At 55.1% G+C, this 22292-nt stretch overlaps 2 protein-coding genes across 7 annotated transcripts; one reads left to right on the plus strand and one right to left on the minus strand.

The window, feature by feature from the left end:
- Positions 1–192: 192 nt before the first annotated feature.
- Positions 193–14175, plus strand: ABI3 (ABI family member 3). 3 transcript variants are annotated; one of them, XM_017540066.2, is made up of 8 exons: positions 193–802; positions 7512–7679; positions 9031–9207; positions 11133–11218; positions 11448–11543; positions 11761–11918; positions 13045–13179; positions 13504–14175. In XM_017540066.2, the coding sequence occupies exons 1-8, from the start codon at positions 686–688 to the stop codon at positions 13665–13667; spliced, it is 1101 nt and encodes a 366-aa protein (XP_017395555.1). In that variant the 5' UTR covers positions 193–685; the 3' UTR covers positions 13668–14175. The 3 variants fall into 3 exon arrangements, with proteins under 3 accessions (XP_017395555.1, XP_017395556.1, XP_017395557.1); XM_017540067.2 differs by having other exon boundaries at positions 352–802; positions 11764–11918; XM_017540068.2 differs by lacking the exon at positions 7512–7679 and having other exon boundaries at positions 352–802.
- A 136-nt stretch (positions 14176–14311) lies between these two features.
- On the minus strand, positions 14312–21655 carry PHOSPHO1 (phosphoethanolamine/phosphocholine phosphatase 1). 4 transcript variants are annotated; one of them, XM_037742547.1, is made up of 3 exons: positions 21426–21655; positions 17556–17637; positions 14312–15949 (listed from the first exon to the last, which is right to left on the minus strand). In XM_037742547.1, the coding sequence occupies exons 2-3, from the start codon at positions 17598–17600 to the stop codon at positions 15191–15193; spliced, it is 804 nt and encodes a 267-aa protein (XP_037598475.1). In that variant the 5' UTR covers positions 17601–17637; positions 21426–21655; the 3' UTR covers positions 14312–15190. The 4 variants fall into 4 exon arrangements, with proteins under 4 accessions (XP_037598475.1, XP_017395567.1, XP_017395568.1 ...); XM_017540078.2 differs by having other exon boundaries at positions 21317–21655; XM_017540079.2 differs by having other exon boundaries at positions 17556–17667; positions 21317–21655.
- Between the last annotated feature and the right edge of the window lie 637 nt (positions 21656–22292).

Consider the following 22292-nt stretch of genomic DNA (forward strand, 5'->3'; position numbering starts at 1 on the left):
CAGCACAGAGCATGTAGTGCAGCTCTTCATCACACACGGCCGTTCGCAGGCTTGCTAACACCCCTCTGGAACCTCTGGCGGTGTCTTCCCGATGTCCACCCTGGCTCCTCTTGCTGCTGCATTGGCCGTTTTCTATTTTTGTTGTGCTGCCGCCCCACAGTCCTCTCCGGTATGACGGGTCTCCATATCCTATCCACCCTCCACGCCCCTGTCCCTTGGTGACTCATCCCCGAGCTTCCCAAGGAAGCCCCCACCCTCTGCCCTTTCCTCCCGCCTTCCATAAGTGGAAAATCCACCTCCACCCCCTATAGCAGGCCAGCCCCCTTCCTCCCCACTCTCCCACCCCATCCCCCCACCGACCAGTTTCCTCTCCAGGACCAGGGAGCAATCACAGCTGCCCCGACCCTGGTTTCCTCTGCTGGGTGGGACTGGGGGCTGGGCCCCCAAATGGGCCCCTGGCTTCCCCCTTCCTCTGGGCAGGGGACAGAGAGGCGCAGGGTCAGGGAGCAGGACTGACTTCCTCTTGTCCCGGAATGAGCATGCCTGCCCTTTGCAAGCAGGTTTGGGTCTCACACAGAGGAAACCAAAAGCAGTAAGAGGGAGGGAAGGCAGCGCAGCCAATCAAGCGCAGGGTGAGGCTCAAAACGAGCGGGCTCCCTGGGGAGCCAGAGAGAGGTTGAGGGTGATGGCGGAGCTGCAGCAGCTGCAGGAGTTTGAGATCCCCACGGGACGGGAGGCTCTGCGGGGCAACCACAGTGCCCTGCTGCGGGTCGCTGACTACTGCGAGGACAACTATGTGCAGGTAGGTAGAGCGGGCACAGGCCTGACACCCCAGCCCTGGAGGGGGGACCCTGAGCCCAGCCCCAGGTGGGGCCTAGGGAGCCATCCTGGCAGTGCTTGTCCTGGGCTTTGGCTGAGATATCTTCCCACTCCAGGCTTCAGCTTCATCCCAGACCGCAACACTTAACCCTGACCCCATACCACCCAAGCCCCCACTGTGCCCCTTCTCGCTCTCAGAGCCTCAGAGATGTCTGGGACAGACAGTGCGATTCCATCCTGTTCTCAGGCTCACCCCAGGTTCATCCTTCTTAGTCCCCCAGGTTGGTCCAGAGACCCGAAGCCCCTGTCCTCACACAGATGCTGGTGATCACTCTATTTCCAGGCCGGCTCTGGGAGAGGCTTCGGAAGAACTTCCCAAACAGCACAGTGAACCTGAGATGGACCAGGGAAAGGCTTTCTCTGAGATTTGAGGAAGAGTGGTGATAAGGGAGGGCAGTCTGGGCCAAAGAGAGGGGGTCTCAGGCAGAGGCAGGGGGATGTCCCACATGACTGCTGGGAGCAGGCTACCAGCAGAAGATGGGGAGGTGGCATTGTAGAACAGTTTGTAAATAGTGTGGTTGTCCTGGGGCTGAGAACATAGATTCCTGGATTCAGGGAGGAAACGCAAGGCAACTTAGCCATGATGGAAATAACTTCTGTTATTTCATTAATCTGTACAACTACCTTGTGAGACATGTAATTCCTGTTTTACAGATGTGGAAGCAGTAGCTCAGGGAGGTGAGGTGACTTGTCCAAGGCCACATAGCTCCAATCAGCAGAGCCAGACATTCCTTTGTTTGTTTGTTTTTTGAGATGGAGTTTGCTCTTGTTGCCCAGGCTGGAGTGTGATGGCCTGACTTTGGCTCACGACAACCTCCGCCTTCCATGTTCAAGAGATTCTCCTGCCTCAGCCTCCTGAGTAGCTGGGATTACAAGCATGTGCCACCACACCCGGCTAATTTTGTATTTTTTGTAGAGACGGGGTTTCTCCGTGTTGGTCAGGCTCAGGTGATCCACCCATCTCAGCTTCCCAGAGTGCTGGGATTATAGGACTGAGCCACTGTGCCCCGCCACATTTTTTTTTTTTTTTTTTTGAGACAAGGTCTCCTCTGTCACCCAGGCTGGAGTGCTATGGCATGATCATAGCTTACTGGAGCTTTGAACTCCTGGGCTCAAGCAATCCTCCCACTTCAGCCTCCTGAGTAGCTGGGAGTACAGGCACATGGCACCATGCCTGGCTAATTTTTTTTATTTTTTGTTTTTTAGAGACAGGGTCTCAATATGTAGCCCAGGCTGGTCTTGAACTCCTGGCCTCAAGTGATCTGCCCACCTTGGCCTCCCAAAGTGCTAAGATTACAGATGTGAGCCACCACACTTGGGCCTCCCTGACTTCTGATGCCAAGCTCTTTCCTCTCCATCTTTCTGCCTCCCGACTTGCTGTGTGACTTTAAGACAGTTTATTTGCACTCTCTGGCCTTGATTTCCTCTGCTCCCTGAATTGCTGCAGGCTAACATTATTACTCCCGGGGCAAAACTTTATTTTTCTAACCTGTACTAACCAAACTATGAGAACAGGCACAGGGACCTCCTAGCATAATAAGAATGTTGAAAAAAAGAAATAAATGAGGAACATGCACTCATGGGAAATGGCAGATTAAAGAGAGTCAGTGATGACAGCAGTTAAAACACTCTGGACCCTTCCTTTGGGCCAGACATGTTACCAGCTTCGCCTCCCTTCATCCTCATCTCAGGTCTAGTGAGGCGAGTACCATTCCCACTTCACAATGAGGAAGCTGAGGTTTGGAAAGGTGAAGACATTTTCCCAGAGGTCTCCAAGCTAGTGGTAGAGCCCAAATTCAAACCCAGAAATCTGATTCCAAAGCCCATTCCCTATTCCACTAACTGAAAATGCTACTCTGGGTATCATTTCCATCTGTTTGGATGTTGAATGACCACCTGCAGATGAAACAGAACAAGGCTTGCAAACCAGCGCATTCTTCTAGCATAGAAAAGCATGTCCCCCCGCCAGGCGTGGTGGCTCAGGCCTGTAATCCTAGCACTTTGGGAGGCCGAGGCGGGTGGATCACTTGAGGCCAGGAGTTTAAGACCAACCTGGCCAACATGGTGAAACCCTGTCTCTACTAAAAAAACAAAAACAAACAAACAAACGAAAAAAAAAAGGGCCGGGCGCGGTGGCTCAAGCCTGTAATCCCAGCACTTTGGGAGGCCGAGGCGGGTGGATCACGAGGTCAAGAGATCGAGACCATCCTGGTCAACATGGTGAAACCCCGTCTCTACTAAAACTACAAAACATTAGCTGGGCATGGTGGTGCGTGCCTGTAATCCCAGCTACTCAGGAGGCTGAGGCAGGAGAATTGCCTGAATCCAAGAGGCGGAGGTTGCGGTGAGCCGAGATCGCGCCATTGCACTCCAGCCTGGGTAACAAGAGCGAAACTCCGTCTAAAAAAAAAAAAAAAAAAAAAAAAAAAAAAAAAAAAAAAAAAAAAAAAAAAAAAGAGAAGAAATAGCCGGGTGTGCTGGCGCATGCCTGTAACCCCAGCTACGTGGGAGGCTGAGGCATGAGAATTGCTTGAACCCAGGAGGCAGAGGTTGCAGTGAGCCAAGATCGCACCACTGCACGCCAGCCTGGGCAACAGAGTGAGACTCTGTCTCAAAAAAAGAGAAAGAAAGGCATGTTCCCTTTATGGACAAGGATCCAAGCAGCCCTTTCCATTCTTCCCATAACTTCTGCACGCCTCAAAGAGCTTCCACTCATTTGCACACACAGTGCAGTCTGGGGTCACAAAGACCAAAGTCCAATTTCCAGCTCTGCCACCTACCAATTATAGGAACTGTGGCAAGTTTTTCCTCTGATTCTCATGCCTGCCTTCAGGGGTGGCTCCATGGGCTTAATATAAAAATGTATCAAGGCATTTAGCCTAGTGCCCGCCCCTTCAGAAGAGCAGGATAAATGGCAGCTCTTACTGTGACTACCGTCACCATTATCATTCATTGGAAAGATGAATAATAAGAATCAGTTCTAGGGAGTAAAAGCTGTCCTTGCAAAAATATGCAGGGCATCAGAAGCCCTGACCCAGGCTGGGATCCCTGGACTCCTGCTTCCTTCATGCAGAACACTAACTACTAGAACACACAACCTGTTACCTTTCCTGGCCTTTCTGAGGCTCTTTGGGCAAATGCCTAGGAAGTTTCTGAATCTCAGAATTGCTGTTACATAAGGGCTGATTCCCCTACACTCCCCTGTCACCTGCAGCCCTTCTCTCCCCACACCACTGAGATGTTAGGAAACCCACGGGGAATTAGGGAAGGCAGACCAGGGGTCACCTGCAGAGTTCTTGGCCAGGGTTGACTGAGTTTACACACAGGGTAATTTGCATGACAAACAAGCACTCAGCCGCAGAGATGGATCCCAAACCCTTGTCCCTGCAGACCTAACTGGGCCAAGAGCAAAGCCAGGGGCCAGTAGGTGTTCAGGCTCCAGGTGCCCAGAGCTGGGCGCAAGCAGACACTTTTCCTGTTTGGGCCAACAATTCTACATGTCAGTTTGGGGAGAAAACTATACAGGAGAAGACAGGCAAGCTAAGCAATCTGGGTGGACTGGCGACAGAGCAAGACTCCATCTCAAAAAAAAAAAAAGAAAGAAACCTGGGTGGAGATGGAGGAGTAGTCACTGCTACTTCTGGGCCTGTTTCCTCATTGAGTAAAGGAAGGTCCTGAACTAAATCAAGACCTGTTACCCTGTCTGGTTTTACTATCCTGGGTTGATTTCTTTGCCTATTCAAAGTTCTTGGTGACATAGGCTGAGGAGATATAAATTTTGTTGCATATGCTGATGAGATGTAAATGAACATGCAAATGAGCATCTCTTTCCCGCTGTTGGAAAAGAAAGACAGGGAAGAGACAGCTACCGCCTGGGTTTTCCAGAAGTTCTGGCTCAGGCTCCATTAGAGGCTCCCAGGTGTCTTAGACCCTGCTTTTAGAGGTTGCAGGTCTGCTGTCCATTGACAGGCCCTGAGGGGCACCCGTGGGCTCCAGCAAGGAGACTCCAGTGTGCAGCCTGGCCTGTTGGCCCACTGCCCCTACCCCAGTGTCACCCTGGACTTGCCCCCTACCTGCCTTAGAAAGGTACAGGCTGGAGTATGGTGACTCCACCACCCGACCAGAGATGAGGAAGCTGCCTGCGGAACCAAAAGACCAGAGAAGTTTTGTCCCACCCCCCACAGCCTGATCTTGCACCAAAAAAAAACTTCTTTCCTTCAGCCACTGCCTGCTCACCCCTCCTGCACTGACTGGCAGTGTGACCCTGGCCAGCGCCTGGCACCGTGCCTAGAACACAGTGGGAATGTGCCCAGAGAATGTTTGGGTTCCCATTCGACCTGCTAATTAACTCACAAGTGCATATTTATGAAGACTCTTCTGCATGTTGGGCGCGATTCCATGACGGGATGCAGGATGAAACAGACAAGCTCCCTGCTTTCACGACACTTCCATTTAAGGGAGGGGGGTAGATAATGGAAAACTGCATGGATGGTGTTTGATAGTGCTAAAAACCATGAAGAACAGAGAATAGGGTAAATATGAAAAAGAGGCAGGGAAGGGGTGGGCGGGGGCAAATCTTGGTGTGGGGAAGGAAGGTGTCTCTGAGAAGCTGAGGCCTGCTAATAAGAAGATTCTGAGGGCTGAGTGCAGTGGTTCACACCTGTAATCCCAGCACTTTGGGAGGCTGGGGCGGGCGGATCACGAGGTCAGGAGATCGAGACCATCCTGGCTAACACGGTGAAACCCTGTCTCTACTAAAAATACAAAAAATTAGCCAAGTGTGGTGGCATGCACCTGTAGTCCCAGCCACTTGAGAGGCTGAGGCAGGAGAATCGCTTGAACCTGGGAAGTGGAGGTTGCAGTGAGCCAAAATCATGCCAATGCACTGCAGCCTGGGTGACAGAGTGAGACTCCATCTCAAAAAAAAAAAAAAAGAAAAAAAAGAAGGATTCTGAAAATAAGCACAGCGCGTGCCAAGGCCCTGAAGCAGAAACACTTCAGCTTGTTCAGGAACAAAACCCAATGGCCAATGTGGCCGGGGGAAGGGTGTGAGAAGGAAGTGGTGAAGATGGATTTGAGGAGATGAAGGTGAAAGAGAAAGGAGCCAGACCTGGAGGGGCTGTCGTAGGCCACGGTTAGAAGCTTGGATTTTGTCCTCAGAGTATTGGAAAGCTATAGGAGGGAATGAATGAATACAGTCCCACTGTTCTGGGCCTCAGTTTCCTTATCTGAGTTCCCAAATACCAATCTGCAGACTGGAGCTAAACAAACAGCACAAGAGTCACATGGAAAGCTTTTTTTTTTTTTTGAGACAGGGTCTCACTCTGTCCCCCAGGCTGGAGTGCAGTGATGTGATTTCAGCTCACTGTAACCTCCACCTCCCAGGTTCAAGTGATTCTCATGCCTCAGCCTCCCGAGTATCTGGGATTACAGGCACGCACCACCATGTCTGGTTAATTTTTAGTAGAGACAACATTTCGCCATGGTAGCCAGGCTGGTCTCAAACTCCTGGCCTCAAGTGATATGCCCACCCGGGCCTCCCAAAGTAGTGGAATTATAGTCGTGAGCCACTGCACCTGGCCATGGTTTGTTTCTTTTTAAGAAAGTCGGCCGGGTGCAGTAGGTCACGCCTGTAATCCCAGAACTCTGGGAGGCTGAGGCAGACCTCACCTGAGAACAGGAGTCCAACACCAGCCTGATCTACATGAAGAAAAACCCCGATCTCTACTAAAAAAAATTTAAAATTAGCCGGCCATGGTGGTGGATGCCTATAATCCCGGCTAGTTGAGAGACTGAAGCAGGAGAATGCATGTGCACTTGAACCTGGGAGGGAGAGGCTGCAGTGAGCCGAGATCGCATCACTGCACTCCAGCCACGGCAACAAGAGCGAACCTCTGTCTCAAAAAAAAAAAAAGAATGTCTGCTTGGCCAGGGGCAGTGGTTCATTCCTGTAACCCCAGCACTTTCAGAGGCCGAGGAAGGTGGATCACTTGAGGTCAGGAGTTCAAGACCAGCGTGGCCAACATGGTGAAACCCCGCCTCTACTAAAAATATGGAAATTCACTGGGTGTGATGGTGCACACCTGTAATCCCAGCTGCTCGGGAGGCTGAGGCTGGAGAATTGCTTGAACCCAGGAGGCAGAGGTTGCAGTGAGCCAAGATCATGTCATTGTACTCCAGCCTGGGCAACAAAGTGAGACTCTGTCTCAAAAAAAAAAAAAAAAAAAAAAGATTGTCTGCTCTAGCCAGTGTGGCCTTCCTCTTTCCTTTCTACCATTCACCCCCACTCCAGCCCCTAAAAGGACAGCCTGTTACTGAATTCTTCAGGAGGGTTGTACCTCATCTCCACAAAGTCCTCGGCCTGGCTATTTGAGAATGGGCATCTTTCCCTCCCTTTGCATCCATTCCCCAAGGCCGCAGATTCACTTTTTTAAAGTGAATTTAAACTGATATTGTAGCAAGTCCCTCTTCTGACAATGTCCTTCTGCTGGAAGCTACCTCAGATATCTGAGGGCTGCTGCTGTCTCCTAATCCAGCCCCTACTTTCCCTATACCCTCTCCCATCCCACCCCAGCAAGCCAAGGACCCAGTGGAAGATGCTGGCCCTGAGGCCAGGGCTGTGTGTATTTCAGGCCACAGACAAGCGGAAGGCGCTGGAGGAGACCATGGCCTTCACTACCCAGGCACTGGCCAGTGTGGCCTACCAGGTGGGCAACCTGGCTGGTCACACTCTGCGCATGTTGGACCTGCAGGGGGCTGCCCTGAGACAGGTGGAAGCCCGAGTAAGCACGCTGGGCCAGGTAAGGAGCGTGGGAAGGCATCTTGAGTCAGGCCTCAACTCTTCAGCCTGACTCAGACATTTTCTACAGCAAAAGTTCCTTCCTGCTTTCCTCCATGTCCAAATGCCCAACTCTATGGCAGAAGGTTTGCACTTCCCAAGCTTTTCGGGCCTCCTTATCTCCGTGGCTATACTACAGATTCCCCGAAGGCAGAGCTCTTTCTTTCTCGGAATTCTATCCTGGACATTACAAAGTGCTATCTACCAACCACAGCAGCGGCATACACAATAAAGAAGCAAATGAACCCTGCTTGCATCTCAATACATGCAGTGTCTTAATAAATATCCTAGACCTGGCTGGGTGCAGTGGCTCACGCCTATAATCCTAGCACTTTAGGAGACTGAGGCGGGTGAATCACCTGAGGTCAGGAGTTCGAGATCAGCCTCGCCAACATGGTGAAACCCCGTCTCTACTAAAAATACAAAAATTAGCCGGGTGTGGTGGCGTGCGCCTGTAATCCCAGCTACTTGGGAGGCTGAGGCAGGAGAATCGCTTGAACCCAGGAGGCAGAGTTTGCAGTGAGCCAAGATTGCACCATTGCACTCCAGCCTGGGCAACAAGAGAGAAACTCTGGCTCAAAAATAAATGAATAAATAAATGTCCTAGACCCAGGATGCTTGCTTGACAAGGTCATCTTCAGCCCTGGAAGCACTGCCACCACCATACCGTATACACCCTCCACCCCCCACCCCCACAGTGTTCCAGCGCACACACCCTCCTCCTTCCTTCCTGGATCCTTGACCGAGGAATTGCCCCATAAAGCACATGCACAGATCCCGCCACACATTCGGCCTGGCCTGTGCATCGCCCACATGTTCAGTGTGTGGGGTGTGTCTTTTCCTCTCCCCGGCAGACCAGAGTTCCCACCCTTTCATACTGTAGGCTTCTCCATGGAACATTCTGAGAGGAAGTCAGTTCACTTATTTGTCCCCCAAAAGGGAGAGCTGCCCCAGCCACCGTTCTCAGCCACCTCCATATTCTTCCCCTCTGCTCCCAAGCCGGCCCGGCGCTTTCTCTTCTCAGCATCCCCAGGGATGTTGCGTTTTCTCTTTTCCTCCTGTTTCTGCTCAGCTAATAATAACCCTTATTCTCTTTCCACCAGGAAGTTGCTCCAAAGTGGCTTCATCCTTTCCTGATACTTTTCCCAATTGCTATGTGGCCTGGGGGGTGGGGAAAGGCCCTCTTTGTCTAGACCTCGCTGCCTCTCCTGTCCCTACCCCCAGTCCAAAGTCTCTATCTTCTTCCTGCCTTAGAGGGAAGGCCACTGGACACAAACCACCCCCTGAATGTCACCTCGAACCCTGTCATGCAGATGGTGAACATGCATATGGAGAAGGTGGCCCGAAGAGAGATTGGTACCTTAGCCACGGTCCAGCGGCTGCCCCCAGGCCAGAAGATCATCGTCCCAGAGAGCCTACCCACTCTCACGCCCTACAGCAGGAGACCCCTCAACTTTGGCTGCCTGGATGACATTGGCCATGGGATCAAGGTAGAGAGAGCCCTCCTCCTTCCCTCCAACGCACCCTCTTCTGCCTTGTGGCCCCTTTGCCTGCAGACTCCAGTTATCCTGCACGTTTTGTCCCAACTTGCCACTCCATCCCACCCCCCACCGCTCCCTGAAGCCACTCCTCTGAGCTCTCCTCCCTCTCCCCGGATTTTGTAATCCTTCCCTCCAAAACTGGTCTGTACTGTCCTCAGAGGATCTGCTGAGTGTGAGATCCTGAGCACTCCTCGCCCCCCTCCCTGCCCCCGTGGGCACTGGGGGTGTGGGAAGGGGAAGAAGGGGAAGGGAGGATGTCAGGGCGTGCATGAGAATGGCTCCCAGCCACATGAGAACAGCAACTTCCTCTGTCTGGGGGTTTGAGGTCACTTCACTGAGCAGTCGCCCCAGAGCTGCTGTTGGTGAGAAGCGGGGATGCAGCCACACAAAGAGGACTTGGAGCATGGCGAGGGCGCCTTCTCAGCCCGTGTCCTTGTGCGAGGTCGGAGACATCCACTCACACCGGTCCCATCTTCACTTCCTGAATCCATACTTTGACACTTCTGTATCTAAATGAAGCCCTTGATATCCCTAACTGATCAGCCCCCTCAAAGGGGAAACCACACTCTCTCCTCCAGCCACCAGGCCTCCTTCCCACCAGTAAGGCCTCTGTTGTTTAACTTACATTCCTTTTGCTTCAGCTCGACTCCCTTTTGTTTGCCCCTGGTGACATGAATGAGGTAACACTGTATGAGCCCCTTGGGGAAGCCCCAATGGTAACAGAAGTGCCCTCTTTCTTCTTTTTTTTTAAATTAATTTTATCATTATTTTTTGAGACGGAGTCTTGCTCTGTCACCCAGGTTGGAGTGCAGTGGCACAATCTTGGCTCGCTGCAACCTCCGCCTCCTGGGTTTAAGCAATTCTCCTGCCTCAGCCTCCCGAGTAGATGGGATTACAGGCACCTGCCACCACATCCGGCTAATTTTTTGTAGTTTTTAGTAGAGACAGGGTGTCGCCATCTTGGCCAGGCTGGTTTTGAACTTCTGACCTCGTGATCCACCTGCCTGGGCCTCCCAAAGTGCTGGGATTACAGGTGTGAGCTACTGTGCCTGGCTCTTTTGGTTGGTTGTTTGCTTTTGAGATAGAATCTCACCCTGTCGCCCAGGCTGGAGTGCAATGGTGCAATCTTGGTGCATTGCAACCTTGGTCTCCCAGGTTCAAGCGATTCTCATGCATCAGCCTCCCGAGTAGCTGGGATTACAGGCATGCACCACCATGCCCGGCTAATTTTTTGTATCTTTAGTAGAGACAGGGTTTTGCCAAGTTGGCTAGGCTGGTCTTGAACTCCTGACCTCAAGTGATCCACCCACCTCGGTCTCCCAAAGTGCTGGGATTACAGGTGTGAGCCACTGTGCCTGGCCGAAGTGTCCTTTTTCATGTTAGCTTGTGCCCTGTCATTGGCACATCCCCCTTAAGTGGCCTGGGTCCTGCTCCTCTCTGCCCTAACTCCCCCAAGCCAATTCCACAAATCTGTGAAAATGACAGGTGAGACACTTCTAAGGGTGATATGTCCTCTCCTTTCCCCACCCTCCCCAGCCCAATCAAAGTTAGGGAGCACCAAATTTAGGGCCTCAGCTTTCTGGACTCTGAGATGGTCTGCAGGAGGGACGGGGGTGCTGGGCCGACTCAACACGCTGTGGCTGTGCAGAGGAAGTGGCTGTCGGCTTTAGCAGAATTGAGTCCCAGAACCCAGGCAATGACAAAGGGGTGGGGTGGGGGAAGGGTAGGAGAGGAGCCTGAGAAGTGGAAGTAGGAACTGGCCATGCCAGGCTCTCCCTCCAGGTTCTCATCTGCCCCCCCATTTCCTCTTGGGGATGAGGGCAGGGAGCCGCCCCTCCCCCCAAATGTCAGCCCTACCTCCAGCTTCCTCGCAGGACCTCAGCACGCAGCTGTCAAGGACCGGCACCCTGTCTCGAAAGAGCATCAAGGCCCCTGCCACACCCACCTCCGCCACATTAGGGTGAGACCTCGCTGAGACTCCAACCAGCCTGGCCCTGCCCCGCGCGACCCTGAAACTCTCCTCCCCCGCCTCACCACCCACCGCTGGCGCCCGGGTGCTCAGGCCGTCTTGCTGGATGCACGGCGCCAAACTTCCCCCTCGGCCAGCTGCCCTTCCTGCTCGCACCCGACCCCTGCTGGCCAGAAGTCTTCCTCCTCCCTCCTAATACCCACTCCCCGTTCCCCGACAGGAGACCACCCCGAATTCCCGAGCCAGTGCACCTCCCGGTGGTGCCCGACGGCAAACTCTCCGCCGCCTCCTCCGCCTCTTCCCTGGCCTCGGCCGGGTGAGACCTACAGGCCCACGTGGATGGGTGGAGGGTGGGAGGTCGCTTTTGAGAGGGGCCTCCTGCCGGTGGTCATAGTGACTCCTGGCTTGAGAGGACTCTGGGTCGCACGTGCGGGGCTGCGTTCAGGACTGGAGGAGTGGGGCCAGTTGGGGATGCTGCCACGGGGAACGTGTGTCTGCCAACCCGGCCGAGCCCCGCTTTCTCTGGTATCCAGCAGCGCCGAAGGTGTCAGTGGGGCCTCCACGCCCAAGCGGCAGACGGCACCCCCAGCCCCACCTCTCCCCAACTCCTTGGACCCACCTCCTCCACCAGCAGCCGTCGAGGTGTTCCAGCGGCCTCCCCCGCTGGAAGAGTTGTCCCCGCCCCCACCGGGTAAGGAGCTCCGCCCCTTCTACTTCCCAACCGCGGGGTCGCTTTTCTGTCTCCTGCCACTCCTCAGCCCACCCTTCTTGGGTCTACCCCAGCTAGCATCAGTGAACTGCTCCTCCAAGGAGGGCAGCGCGCCAGCGAAAGAGGCGGAGGAAACGAACTAATATAACTTAGCGCCTGCTAGATACCAGGTCCTATGTTCAAAGCTTCTCATCCATTTGCTCATTTAAACTGAATCCTGAGGACCAGGTGGGATGCCTCATGGCTGTCATCCCAGCACTTTGGGAGGCCATGGAGGGCGGATCGCTTGAGGTCAGGAGTTCGAGACCAATATTGCCAACATAACTAAAAATACAAAAATTAGCTGTGCATGGTGGCGCATTCCTGTAATCCCAGCTACTCAGGAGGCTGAGGCAAGAGGATCACTTGAACCCTGGAGGCGGAGGCTGCAGTGAGCTGAGATTGCCCTACTGCATTCCAGACTGGGTGACACAGCAAGACTCCCTCTCAAAAAATAAAATAAACTTCATCCCGAGAGGGTCTTTACACTGTCCCTTAACAGACGAAGCCACTGAAGCTGAAGTTCAGTGACTTGCCCAAGGGTCACCCAGCTAATAAGAGGCAGAGTCTGACTGTCCTCTACTCCTGGATGATCTTTCAGGGTCTACTGAGCACCTACTACGTGCCAGCAGCACTGTGGGAGGACAGGAGCAGGCTGGAGGAAGATTGCATGAGTTGGGTGCATTTTTTTTTTTTTTTTTTGAGAAGGAGTCTCTCGCTGTCATCCAGGCTGGATGGAGTGAATCGGCGAGATCTAGGCTCACTGCAACCTCCATCTCCCAGGTTGAGTGATTTTCTTGCCTCAGTCTCCCGGGTAGCTGGGACTACAGGTGTGTGCCACCATGCCCAGCTAATTTTTAGTAGAGACATGGTTTCACCATGTTGGCCAGGCTGGTCTCGAACTCCTGACCTCAGGTGATCTGCCTGCCTTGGCCTTCCAAAGTGTTGGGATTACAGGCGTGAGCCACTGCGCCTGGCAGGTGGATTCTAGGGCCCAGCTCTCGAGCAGTTTCCTGACACACTGGAGTTTCCTGTGCCACACTTAGAGCCTTTCTGCTTTTCCCCCAAGACGAAGAGCTGCCCCTGCCACTGGACCTGCCTCCTCCTCCACCCCTGGATGAAGATGAACTGGGGCTGCCCCCACCGCCACCAGGCTTTGGGCCCGATGAGCCCAGCTGGGTGCCTGCCTCATACTTGGAGAAAGGTACCTGACTTCTGGGACTGAGAGGCACCGGATCCCACTCCCTGTTGCTCTGACCCCCATTCCCCTCCCTCTGCAAAGGTGTGGGCCCCACACACAATTTTCCTGATGAATTCAGAATAGAGCTGGGGAGAGGGTGGCTGGCCTGGTGTTAAATATTGACTAAGCTGGGGAGGGGTCCTGAAAACTTGGAAGAAGTTCCTCTCCTACATACAGCCTTCTCCCCTGGAGTCTAGTACTTGAGATCCTGCCTCCCCACGGCAGTGGGGGGTGGAGGGGAGAGGGCAAGAGGCACATCTCACAGCACCCTCTTCTCTTGGCCTGCAGTGGTGACACTGTACCCATACACCGGCCAGAAGGACAATGAGCTCTCCTTCTCTGAGGGCACCATCATCTGTGTCACTCGCCGCTACTCCGATGGCTGGTGCGAGGGCGTCAGCTCAGAGGGGACTGGATTCTTCCCTGGGAACTATGTGGAGCCCAGCTGCTGACAGTCCAGGGCTCTCTGGGCAGCCGCTCTCTGCACTGAGTGGGTTTCATGAGTCCCAGGCCAAAACCAGCTCTGGTCACAGATGGACTGACTCTGCCCACCTCTTGGGCTGTGAGCCGTGTTCTGTCCCTCCTCCCATCGTGGAGGGGAGGGGGTCGTGGGGAGAGAGAACTTTACTCAGAGGCCTGCTGCAGATGGGAAGAGCTGGACCCCAAGAAGCTTGTCCACAGAGGACCCCTATTCCATACGGGGCGGGGTCTCCTTCTGCAAGTGCCAACTCTGAATAAAACGGATGATGTCCTGTGACTGCCCCACAGAGATAAGGGGCCAGGTGGTATTGAAAAGCATCCCAGTTCTAAGGCTGCTGCTAATTACAGCCTCCAACCCCCAACCCACCAGCTGCCCCAGAAGCAGCATCTCCCATCCCCTCGGTAGCCACAAAGTGCAGGCCACATTGGACCCGGGACGCCCCTCTGCAGCCATTGACCGCGGCTTGCTCTTTTGCCCACCGCTCTCTGTGCGCGTGGTGTTCATATTTGGCTGGGCACTTGCCCAAGAGTGGGGACGATCTCCCTGATTTAAGCAGGGCTCTCCGAGAGCACCTCACTCTCAACTCAGACTGATGTGCAAGAGATCTGTCATTTCTTCCCCCTTCACCTCCTTTATAGTTCTAAAACGCCAGAGGAAAGAGGGGCTAGGGTTTCGCTGGTTCTGCTTAAAAACATCATGGCTTTCTGTTCCATGGGGGGAGGGGTAGTGCGCGGAGGGCTCAGCCCGCAAGGGCGACTTTGAAGTCCCTGGTCTCTCGCTGTATAGACGAGGCTGGGGTGCAAGGAGACACCGTCGCGCGCTGCGAAGTTACTGGCTGGCCGGACCCGAGCCGGACGGTGCGCTACCTCATACCACCACCAGGAGGCGATTGTTCCCTCTGGCTTTTCCTTTGGGGGTGCTAGAAGGGAGTGCGGGGATCGGGAGGCAAGAGGGTGTTGACAGCACAGAAACAGTGTGGGGTCGCGGTGGGTGAACCAAGATCGCGAAGGCCTGGGACCCTAGGCGGAGACCCTCCTCTGTCTCCGCGGGGAGTCCTTGCGGCCACGAGGATTTCAGGATCCTGGGTTCCCTCCACAGAAGACTGGAGGGAGACAGTCACGTGGTCCGAGGCAACAGTTACAGCGGCGGGAGAAGCTCCTTCTCTCACCTGCCGGGCCCCTTTCTCCCAGTTGGGAAGAGCAAGAAACACTGCTGCCTTCCAGGGTTTGCGCGCCACCCCGCGATGGGTCAGACTCCCTAACCCAACCGTGCGCCGTGGAGCGGGGGAGGCGGCTGAGGTGGGTTAACTGCATAGATAGGGAAGGCCCTGAGTCCCCTCCCCAAGCCCCCAACTGGACGAGATTCCAGAAATTCCCAGAGGGACATAGCAAAGCCAAAGGGAAAGGGAAGTAGTAAAACTAACTTTGTCTTTCCCGAATCCCCACTCCCCGCCCCTCCGCCGCTGGCTCTGGCGCCCCCTGCAGGCGGCCGTCCTCAGCACGACTTCAGCACCTGCTGCAGGTGTTGGCGCACGTCGGCGGCCGTTTCCCAGGGCACCACGCTGGCGCGGAACGAGCTGGGCTCGGCCTTCTGGGCCTCCTGGATGAGGCGGTGCATGGGGTAGCCGCGGCGCGGGAAGGCCACGTCGCCGCCCGCCAGCAGCCCCATGGGGCAGAAGTCGTTGGCGCCGTCGCCCACGTAGAAGAGGCGCTCGAAGTGCACGCCGTCGTGGGCCCGCTCGCGCAGGTAGTCGCTGAGCACCTTGTGCTTGCACATGTTGGCGGGGCAGCGCGCGCAGCTGTGTGTGTGGAACGGCCGCAGAGCCAGCAGTCCCCGCGCGTCGGGCCCCGACGGGTTGCTGAGGATGCGACGAAACAGGCTGTGGTGGCCGGCGGCGCGCAGCGCGCTCTCCACGCCAAAGGTGTTGGCATCGGAGATGAGAATCACCTCGAAGCAGGAGCCCTGCTTAGCCACAAACTGCAGCAGGTCGCCCATGCCTGGCGACAAAGGGATGGCTTCGTAGATGGCGCGCAGGTCCCGCGGTCGCACGCCCTGCTCGCCCAGGTACTTGAAGACGCGCTGCATGTACTCGTTGTAGAAGCCCTCGCGGTAGGTGGCTCGCAGGCTCTCCGGCAGCCGCTGGCCCGGCGCGGCGCGCACGATCGAGTCGTCGCTGTTCTCGTCCACGATAGTCTCGTCAAAGTCGAAGGTCAGGAGAAAGCGCGGTGCGCCCTGCGCGGCCATCCCGCCGTCCTGGGAGCAGGGGGGAGAGCAGCAGGAGGAGGAGGAGGGGGCAAGCGAGAGGGGGCGCGGCGGGAGCCGGCCCGGGAGAGGCTGGTTAGCGGGCCGCGGCCAGAGGCGCTGGCACATCCAAGACCTGAGGAGGACCCAAGGCTGGTTAAGCTGGGAGGAGTACCCAACTCCACCACCCCTATCCCCAGCCTTCCCTGACTATCCCAGTGGCACCTCTCAGTTAACCGCAATATGCCCAGAAGGCTTCCTCGGCACCTGCTTCCACTACTCTCATGATGGGCCAATGGGGCTTAACAAGAGTCAACAGAAGGGAAGAGCGGTTTCCAAGGATCAGGGCTTTGGAGAGGCTTCTGGACTGGACTGTTTTGGAGACTTCCAGTGGCCCCTGTTGTTGGTGTGGATTAAGATAGGGCGGTGGGAATGCTCCCCTCCCTCATTCCCTGAGGCAGAGTCAAGGGAAACCACCCATCCACCCAACTGGACCAGCTTCCTCATTCCCTTTTTGGGTCATGGGGAATCTATGGCTCTATGGGAGCTGCTTCCAGCCCAATGCACTGGACAGGAGTGTAGGGATGGGATGGGATGGGGCACAGCTTCTCCAGGGAGTTTTAGGGCCCTATGCTGACAGCTCATCACTAATCACTTGCCAATTCCCCAGGAGGAACGTGTCAGCGGGTGGGGTTTCTGTCAGAGTCCGAAGCAAGCGGGCAGCAGGAGAAGCAGTGGGGCTTGGGGAGGTAGGAACCTCCCACACCAGGCCACGACATACCTGGGAGACAGGTAAGGGAGAAGAGAGAGAGCAGCAGTGGCTGAAAAGGCAGAGGAGTGGGAGGGGGCAGGCAGTGGGGATTTGGGGGTGTGGAGGAGAGGGCTAGGAGGAAGCCATGCCAGACCGCTGGACAGGAAGACACAGCAGGGATAGGGGTAGGGGAATTCCAGGAAGTGGAGGCATTGGGCCAGAGTCATGCTGGAGGGGAGGGTGGTAGGCAGCATGGGAGAGGACAGAGGACAACAGGGGACCTGGCTGGGTACAAGGAAAGGCAAGCAATGGAGACAGCCAGAGCCCTCAGCAGCAAGTCCCAGTCACCTTTGCCTGCCAGTATGTGAGAGGGGCAGAGGGGCAGAGTTAGCAGGTGACATGCAGCTTCCAGATACCCACACACTGCCTTTCTCCCACCCAGCTCCTCCCGCAGTTCACTGAGAAGGGAGTGTTCCTCTGGTTTCTTCCTAAGCCCCTCTGTCATGTTCCTGGGGTGCTTATGGCCTGGCACACCTCGGGAAACAGAAGCCCAATCTCCTCATTTCAGAGCTGGGATTTCGACTGGCTGTCCACCTCCCTAACCAAACTGTCCCTTCCACCTCATCCCTAGAGTCACCCTCTGATCATCAACATCGAGTGGGCATTTCAGTGGCCCAGGGTCCTTCAAATTGCAGATATAAAGCCTCGGGACCCCACACCTGAGACGGAAGCTTCTAGGGATTAATGAAGCCCCAGTAGAGGGGAGGGCAAGCCTAAAATGGGCTGGCTAGGGCTTCTCCTAACTGGAGATGGAAAACGGGGGGGCTGAGGCCTCATCCTAGGACACCCCTGGAGGGACTCACTTACCCTAGATAGGCACCGGAGGCCAGAAACTGGAAAACAGCCACTCATTGTCGGTGCATCACAGGGGTCACCACCTGTAGGGACTCTGTTGGCCTCCAGCCGTCGTCACGAGTTCCTGACAACCACAGAAGTTAATTTGATGGTGTCCAGCCAGCTGCTTTGCTTCCACCACCAATACCCACCTGGCCCTGGTCCTTCTGCTGACCCCCAGGAGGCACTCCCACGGTCTCAGCCAAAACAACCGCTCAGATAGGCCCAGAGCCTACGGACCATAAAGCACTTGCTAGGTATCCTCTTAACAGTCCCCTACATCTCTAGAGAGGTTCCCTACAACTCCAGATGGCATTGGAGACGCAGAGAAGTTAATTGAGTTTTCCAAAAGTCATCCACTGTAAATGGCAAACAGACCTCAAGCCCAGATCTGATCCTGAGACCAGTTTTTTTCTCAGGTATCATCATTGTCCCTTAAATGTGTTTGATAAATCATCGTTTACAAATCACCTTCACCTGTATTCTCTTACTACTCATCAGTCATGAATTCAGCCAATGAGAAGGACTCAGAGAGGTTAACTAACCAGCCATGCTGTTTACCTGGGGCAGAGACTGCTTCATGAACGCTTGACCACAGCTTTGCATTCCCCATGCCCTCAAAAAGGAAGGAGACGACCAAAACTTACTATACCATAGCTAGGGGTCTGGGACCCCCAGCCGGGTCTCACAGATGATCTGGGAATGGCCTCCCTGGTGCTCTAAGGGGTCTGGCAATCAGACAGGAGAGTCAGGTTGAAATCTCGGCTAGACTTTGGTGTGGCTTTGGGGACTGGGTTTAGCCTCTTGGGGACTTCACCAAGACAGCGGCAAAGGACATCATCTACAGGTTCCAGTGTCTTTCTACTCTCCCACCCATGCTCCTGGGGTTGAATGAGACCACAGGCAGCTGGGACAAGATTTGGAAAGATACAGAGAGCCAGGAGAGGAGACCCACAGAGCAAAGGTCTGGCTGGCTGCTGCCCTCTGGTGGCGACAATGGTGACACTGTAACCCCCTCTGTCAAGATGACACTCTCCCGTGACTATTCAGGAGGGAGAAGCAATTGCCCCAGGACCGAAACTGTGGCATCCCAGGAGCAGGCACAGGCTCTAGCACTCTCCATCTTGTGGTACCCCCTTCCTTACAACACCCTGCCCACACATGTGTTCAATCCTTCTGCAGGGATGGAATGTGGCTCTCAGTTTTTTCCAAGAACTTCTAGTCTAGAAATTGGAAGAGGTGGTCAAAGCTGAATAAAGCAGTGGGCAGAGAGGGTGGGGGATGGGGGAGGAGGCAGGTCAAGGAGGAGGTGGGAGAGAAGGGAAGGGTTGCATGAGGGACAAGGAAATGGTATGAGTTGGAGCAGTCCCAGTCTCTATCTGGAGGGACTTCCAACCTTCCAGAATCCCAGCTGATATCACATGTCCAACCTCAGCCAGGTAAGTTATAAGAGAAAGGTCAGGGATGCCACTCCCCTTGTAAAAGCAAACAGGACAGGCATGTGCGTCACCTGGAGAGAGGCAAGGGGCAGATACAAAATTCCAAGGGGTCACCAGCAGCTACCCAGAGACCAGCTTTCATCCCATATAGGAGGATTTCATTACTTTGCCCTTGTTTCTTTCTTCTTTTTTTTTTTTTTTTGACTATTCTATCGATTATTAATTATGGTCAAATCTTCTCATTTTTCAGTCAGGCAGGGTGGCATAAGCCTATAATCCCATCTGGGCATGGTAGCTCATGTCTGTAATCCCTGCACTTTGGGAAGCTGAGGCGTGTGGATCATGAGATCAGGAGTTCGAGACCAGCCTGATCAACATGGTGAAACACCATCTCTACTAAAAATACAAAAATTAGCTGGGCATGGTGGTATGCGCCTGTAATCCCAGCTATTCGGGTGGCTGAGACAGGAGAATCGCTTGAATCTGGGAAGTGGAGATTGCAGTGAGCCGAGATCATGCCATTGCACTCCAGCCTGGGCAACACAGCAAGACTCCGTCTCGAAAAAAAAAAAAAACTTGTAATCCCAACACTTTGGGAGGCCAAGGCAGGCAGATCACTTAAGTCCAGGAGTTCAAGACCAGACTGGGCAATATGGCAAAACCCTGTCTCTATACAAACAAAAATTAGCTGGGTGTGGTGGCTTGTGACTGTAGTCCCAGCTACTTGGGAGGCTGGAGCATGAGGATCACTTGAACCCAGGAGGCGGAGGTTGCAGTGAACTGTGATGGCACCACTGCACCCCAGCCTGGGTGACAGAGGGAGTAACCCCATCCCCAAAACACACAAAAAACTCATTTCTCATCATTAACGACAGTTACATTTTTCTGCTAATAATAGTATCTAGGGAATTCAGTTTGGTGAGTTGTCCTTGTTTCTTTTAGTCTCCAAAGCAGAAGGCCAGGCATCTTGGGTTTCTTCCCCTGGAAACTGAGAAGGCCATGCGGTGACACCTCGTCCTCACCCCACAGGAGTCAGAGGAACCCCATCCCAGTTGGAATTTGGCTCCTGTGATATTCCAAAAGGTCTCTCACCTCTGACACCTTTGTTCTGAGTCATCAAATCCTTTTGTGGTCACCAAACAGAGTCCCTTAAAGGGAGAAGGATCTGAGCTTCTCCCACAGGCTAGAGCAGGGAGAAGGGCTTCTGGGGGGTTGTGGGGAGTCCATATTCTTGTCCCATCTAAAAGCAGCGCCTGACTTCCTGATTCTGCACCGGGTCACACATTCCTGCCTGCTTCCTCCCGCCTTTCACACAAATGCTCTTAGATTAAATCTGTGGGAAGGGGGTGGCAGAGAAACAGGCCCTTCTCTGGCTTAGGCTCTAAGTTTGAAATTCTCCTCTTACTGGGTGGATGGAGTTCCCAGGAAAGTTTTGGGATCGTTTTCCACAGGAAATGTGTAGAATGAGAATAGGGAGGCAAGGACCCCTAAAAGACCACAGTAACAAGCCCTTTCTGTCCAAAAGCAAGTCTCCTTGTATCAATCACTAGAAATCAGATCCGACAACTAAGCTAGAATTCCCTCCCTCTCCCAGACAGTGTCCCCAAAAGTGACTATCTTCCATGCTCACCACGCCTGAGCGAACAGCAGTTAGGAAAAACAGAGGCCCAGAGAGGTCAAGCTAACATCCCGGGGGTCACACAGCATCTGAACGGGGATTAGAACTCAGGAGTCTCTGGCGCCTCTTGGGAAAATTGCAGCTGGAGCTTCCCCCTTGGCTCTGGAGACTCCCATGGGCTGGGAGCTTGCGGTCCTGATCAGCTGGCGGTGGTGGCCCTGCGCCCTGGTGCCAGGGAGGCGTCTGGGACTAGCAGTCACCTCTGGGCACTCCCTGGCTGGGCGGACAAGCTAGGAGGGGATCCTAGGGGCAGGGAGGTAGCAGCTGCCGGTGGGGTTGGGGGAGAGATATTTTTAGAGGTGACTGGGAAGCCAGCACTCTGGCGCACCCCCAGCTGGCGGGCGCTGGGCTCCCATGCGGACGGGGGGTGCGCGGCTCAGGGAGGGGTATTGTGGGTGGCAGGGAGCAAGGGGACACCAGTTCCTTGGCTTTGCCGGAGCCGGGGACGGAGGGACACCCCGGCACTATGTTCCTGGGTAGGAGAGAGAAGGGGACTCACTCCAGCTCTCTAGAACTCCCCCACTGCCACGCGCGTGAAGGAGCGCCTCCAAACTCCACAGCCCCCACCCCGCGCCGGGACCCCAGCCTTCCCCTACCTCCCGGAGCCCAAGACTCACGTGGGGACGGCGGCGGCAGAGGTCTGTCCCAGCTGAGTTTGGAGTATAAGGAATGGGGAAAGGGACTAGCTGAGGTATTGGGGCGCAGGATGGAGCAAGGGGTGCTTACGGGAATTGGAGGGGACGCGGTGTCTTTTCCACCCCCGGATTTCTGGGCTCCGGCTCACGAGTCCCCCCAGTCCCGAGGGACCGAGGATGACGTGCATCTGAACCGTCCCCTCCACTTGCCCCCCATCCCCCCGGGCAGCCGCCGCGTCCCCTTTAAATGCCCGGGAGCCGGAGCCGGAGCCGGAGCGGCGGCCGGCGCTGCGGCTGCTGCAGCAGCGGAGCCCACCGCAGTCCCCATACGTCACAAGCGACTGTCCAATCACAGCGGGGCCGGCGCACATCGAAGGGGCGGGCCGCCCGAGGCCACGCCTCCCGGCTTTCCCGGAGGCTCCCGGAGCGCCAGCCAAGGTGGGATTGGGTGCTGGGGGAAAGGGTAGGAGGGTGGGGATGGAGCGCTGCCCTTCCGAGGAGGGCGGGCGGGGGCACCCTCACTAGAGCGGCTGTTGGCATACGCTAAATCCCTGCCCACACACCCAGAATTGCCAGGGCTGTGCACTTTCTCATCCGCTGTCTCCAGGGCTCCGACTCCTGAGATGAGCAGAAGTGGACCTCCACCTCCTGCCCATCCCGCTCTGGGGTCCTAAACCCACTGGGAGGCCCGGGATGACCCAGCGGAGTCGCAGCGTCCCGGCCCAACCCTTGGGACCCTTTCCCCAGGTTACAGGTTACTGAGGATTGCGGGGGGTGGCGGGGGGAGTGACTCCCCCACCCGGTAAAGTTGGTGGAGGGGCTGGTGACAGAACAGTTTGCCCCTTTGCAAACGGCACTATAAATAAAAAGCGCACTTTCTCCCCTGCTTCCTAAGAGTCGGTTTCTCCCCCACCCTAATCTCCTCCTTTTGGCCCTCTCAGCCTGCTAGTGAGGGGAA

The sequence above is a fragment of the Cebus imitator genome, unplaced genomic scaffold, assembly GCF_001604975.1.
Source record: "Cebus imitator isolate Cc_AM_T3 unplaced genomic scaffold, Cebus_imitator-1.0 Scaffold123, whole genome shotgun sequence".
NCBI lineage: Eukaryota > Metazoa > Chordata > Mammalia > Primates > Cebidae > Cebus > Cebus imitator.

Excerpts from the sequence above, each read along its gene's own strand:
- ABI3 (XM_017540066.2), top strand. The coding sequence starts at position 686 with ATGGCGGAGCTGCAGCAGCTGCAGGAGTTTGAGATCCCCACGGGACGG. Across the intron at positions 803-7,511 it reads GCGAGGACAACTATGTGCAG|GCCACAGACAAGCGGAAGGC; the intron begins GTAGGTAGAGCG and ends TGTGTATTTCAG. Across the intron at positions 11,544-11,760 it reads TCTTCCCTGGCCTCGGCCGG|CAGCGCCGAAGGTGTCAGTG; the intron begins GTGAGACCTACA and ends TCTGGTATCCAG.
- PHOSPHO1 (XM_017540073.2), bottom strand. The coding sequence starts at position 16,066 with ATGTGCCAGCGCCTCTGGCCGCGGCCCGCTAACCAGCCTCTCCCGGGC.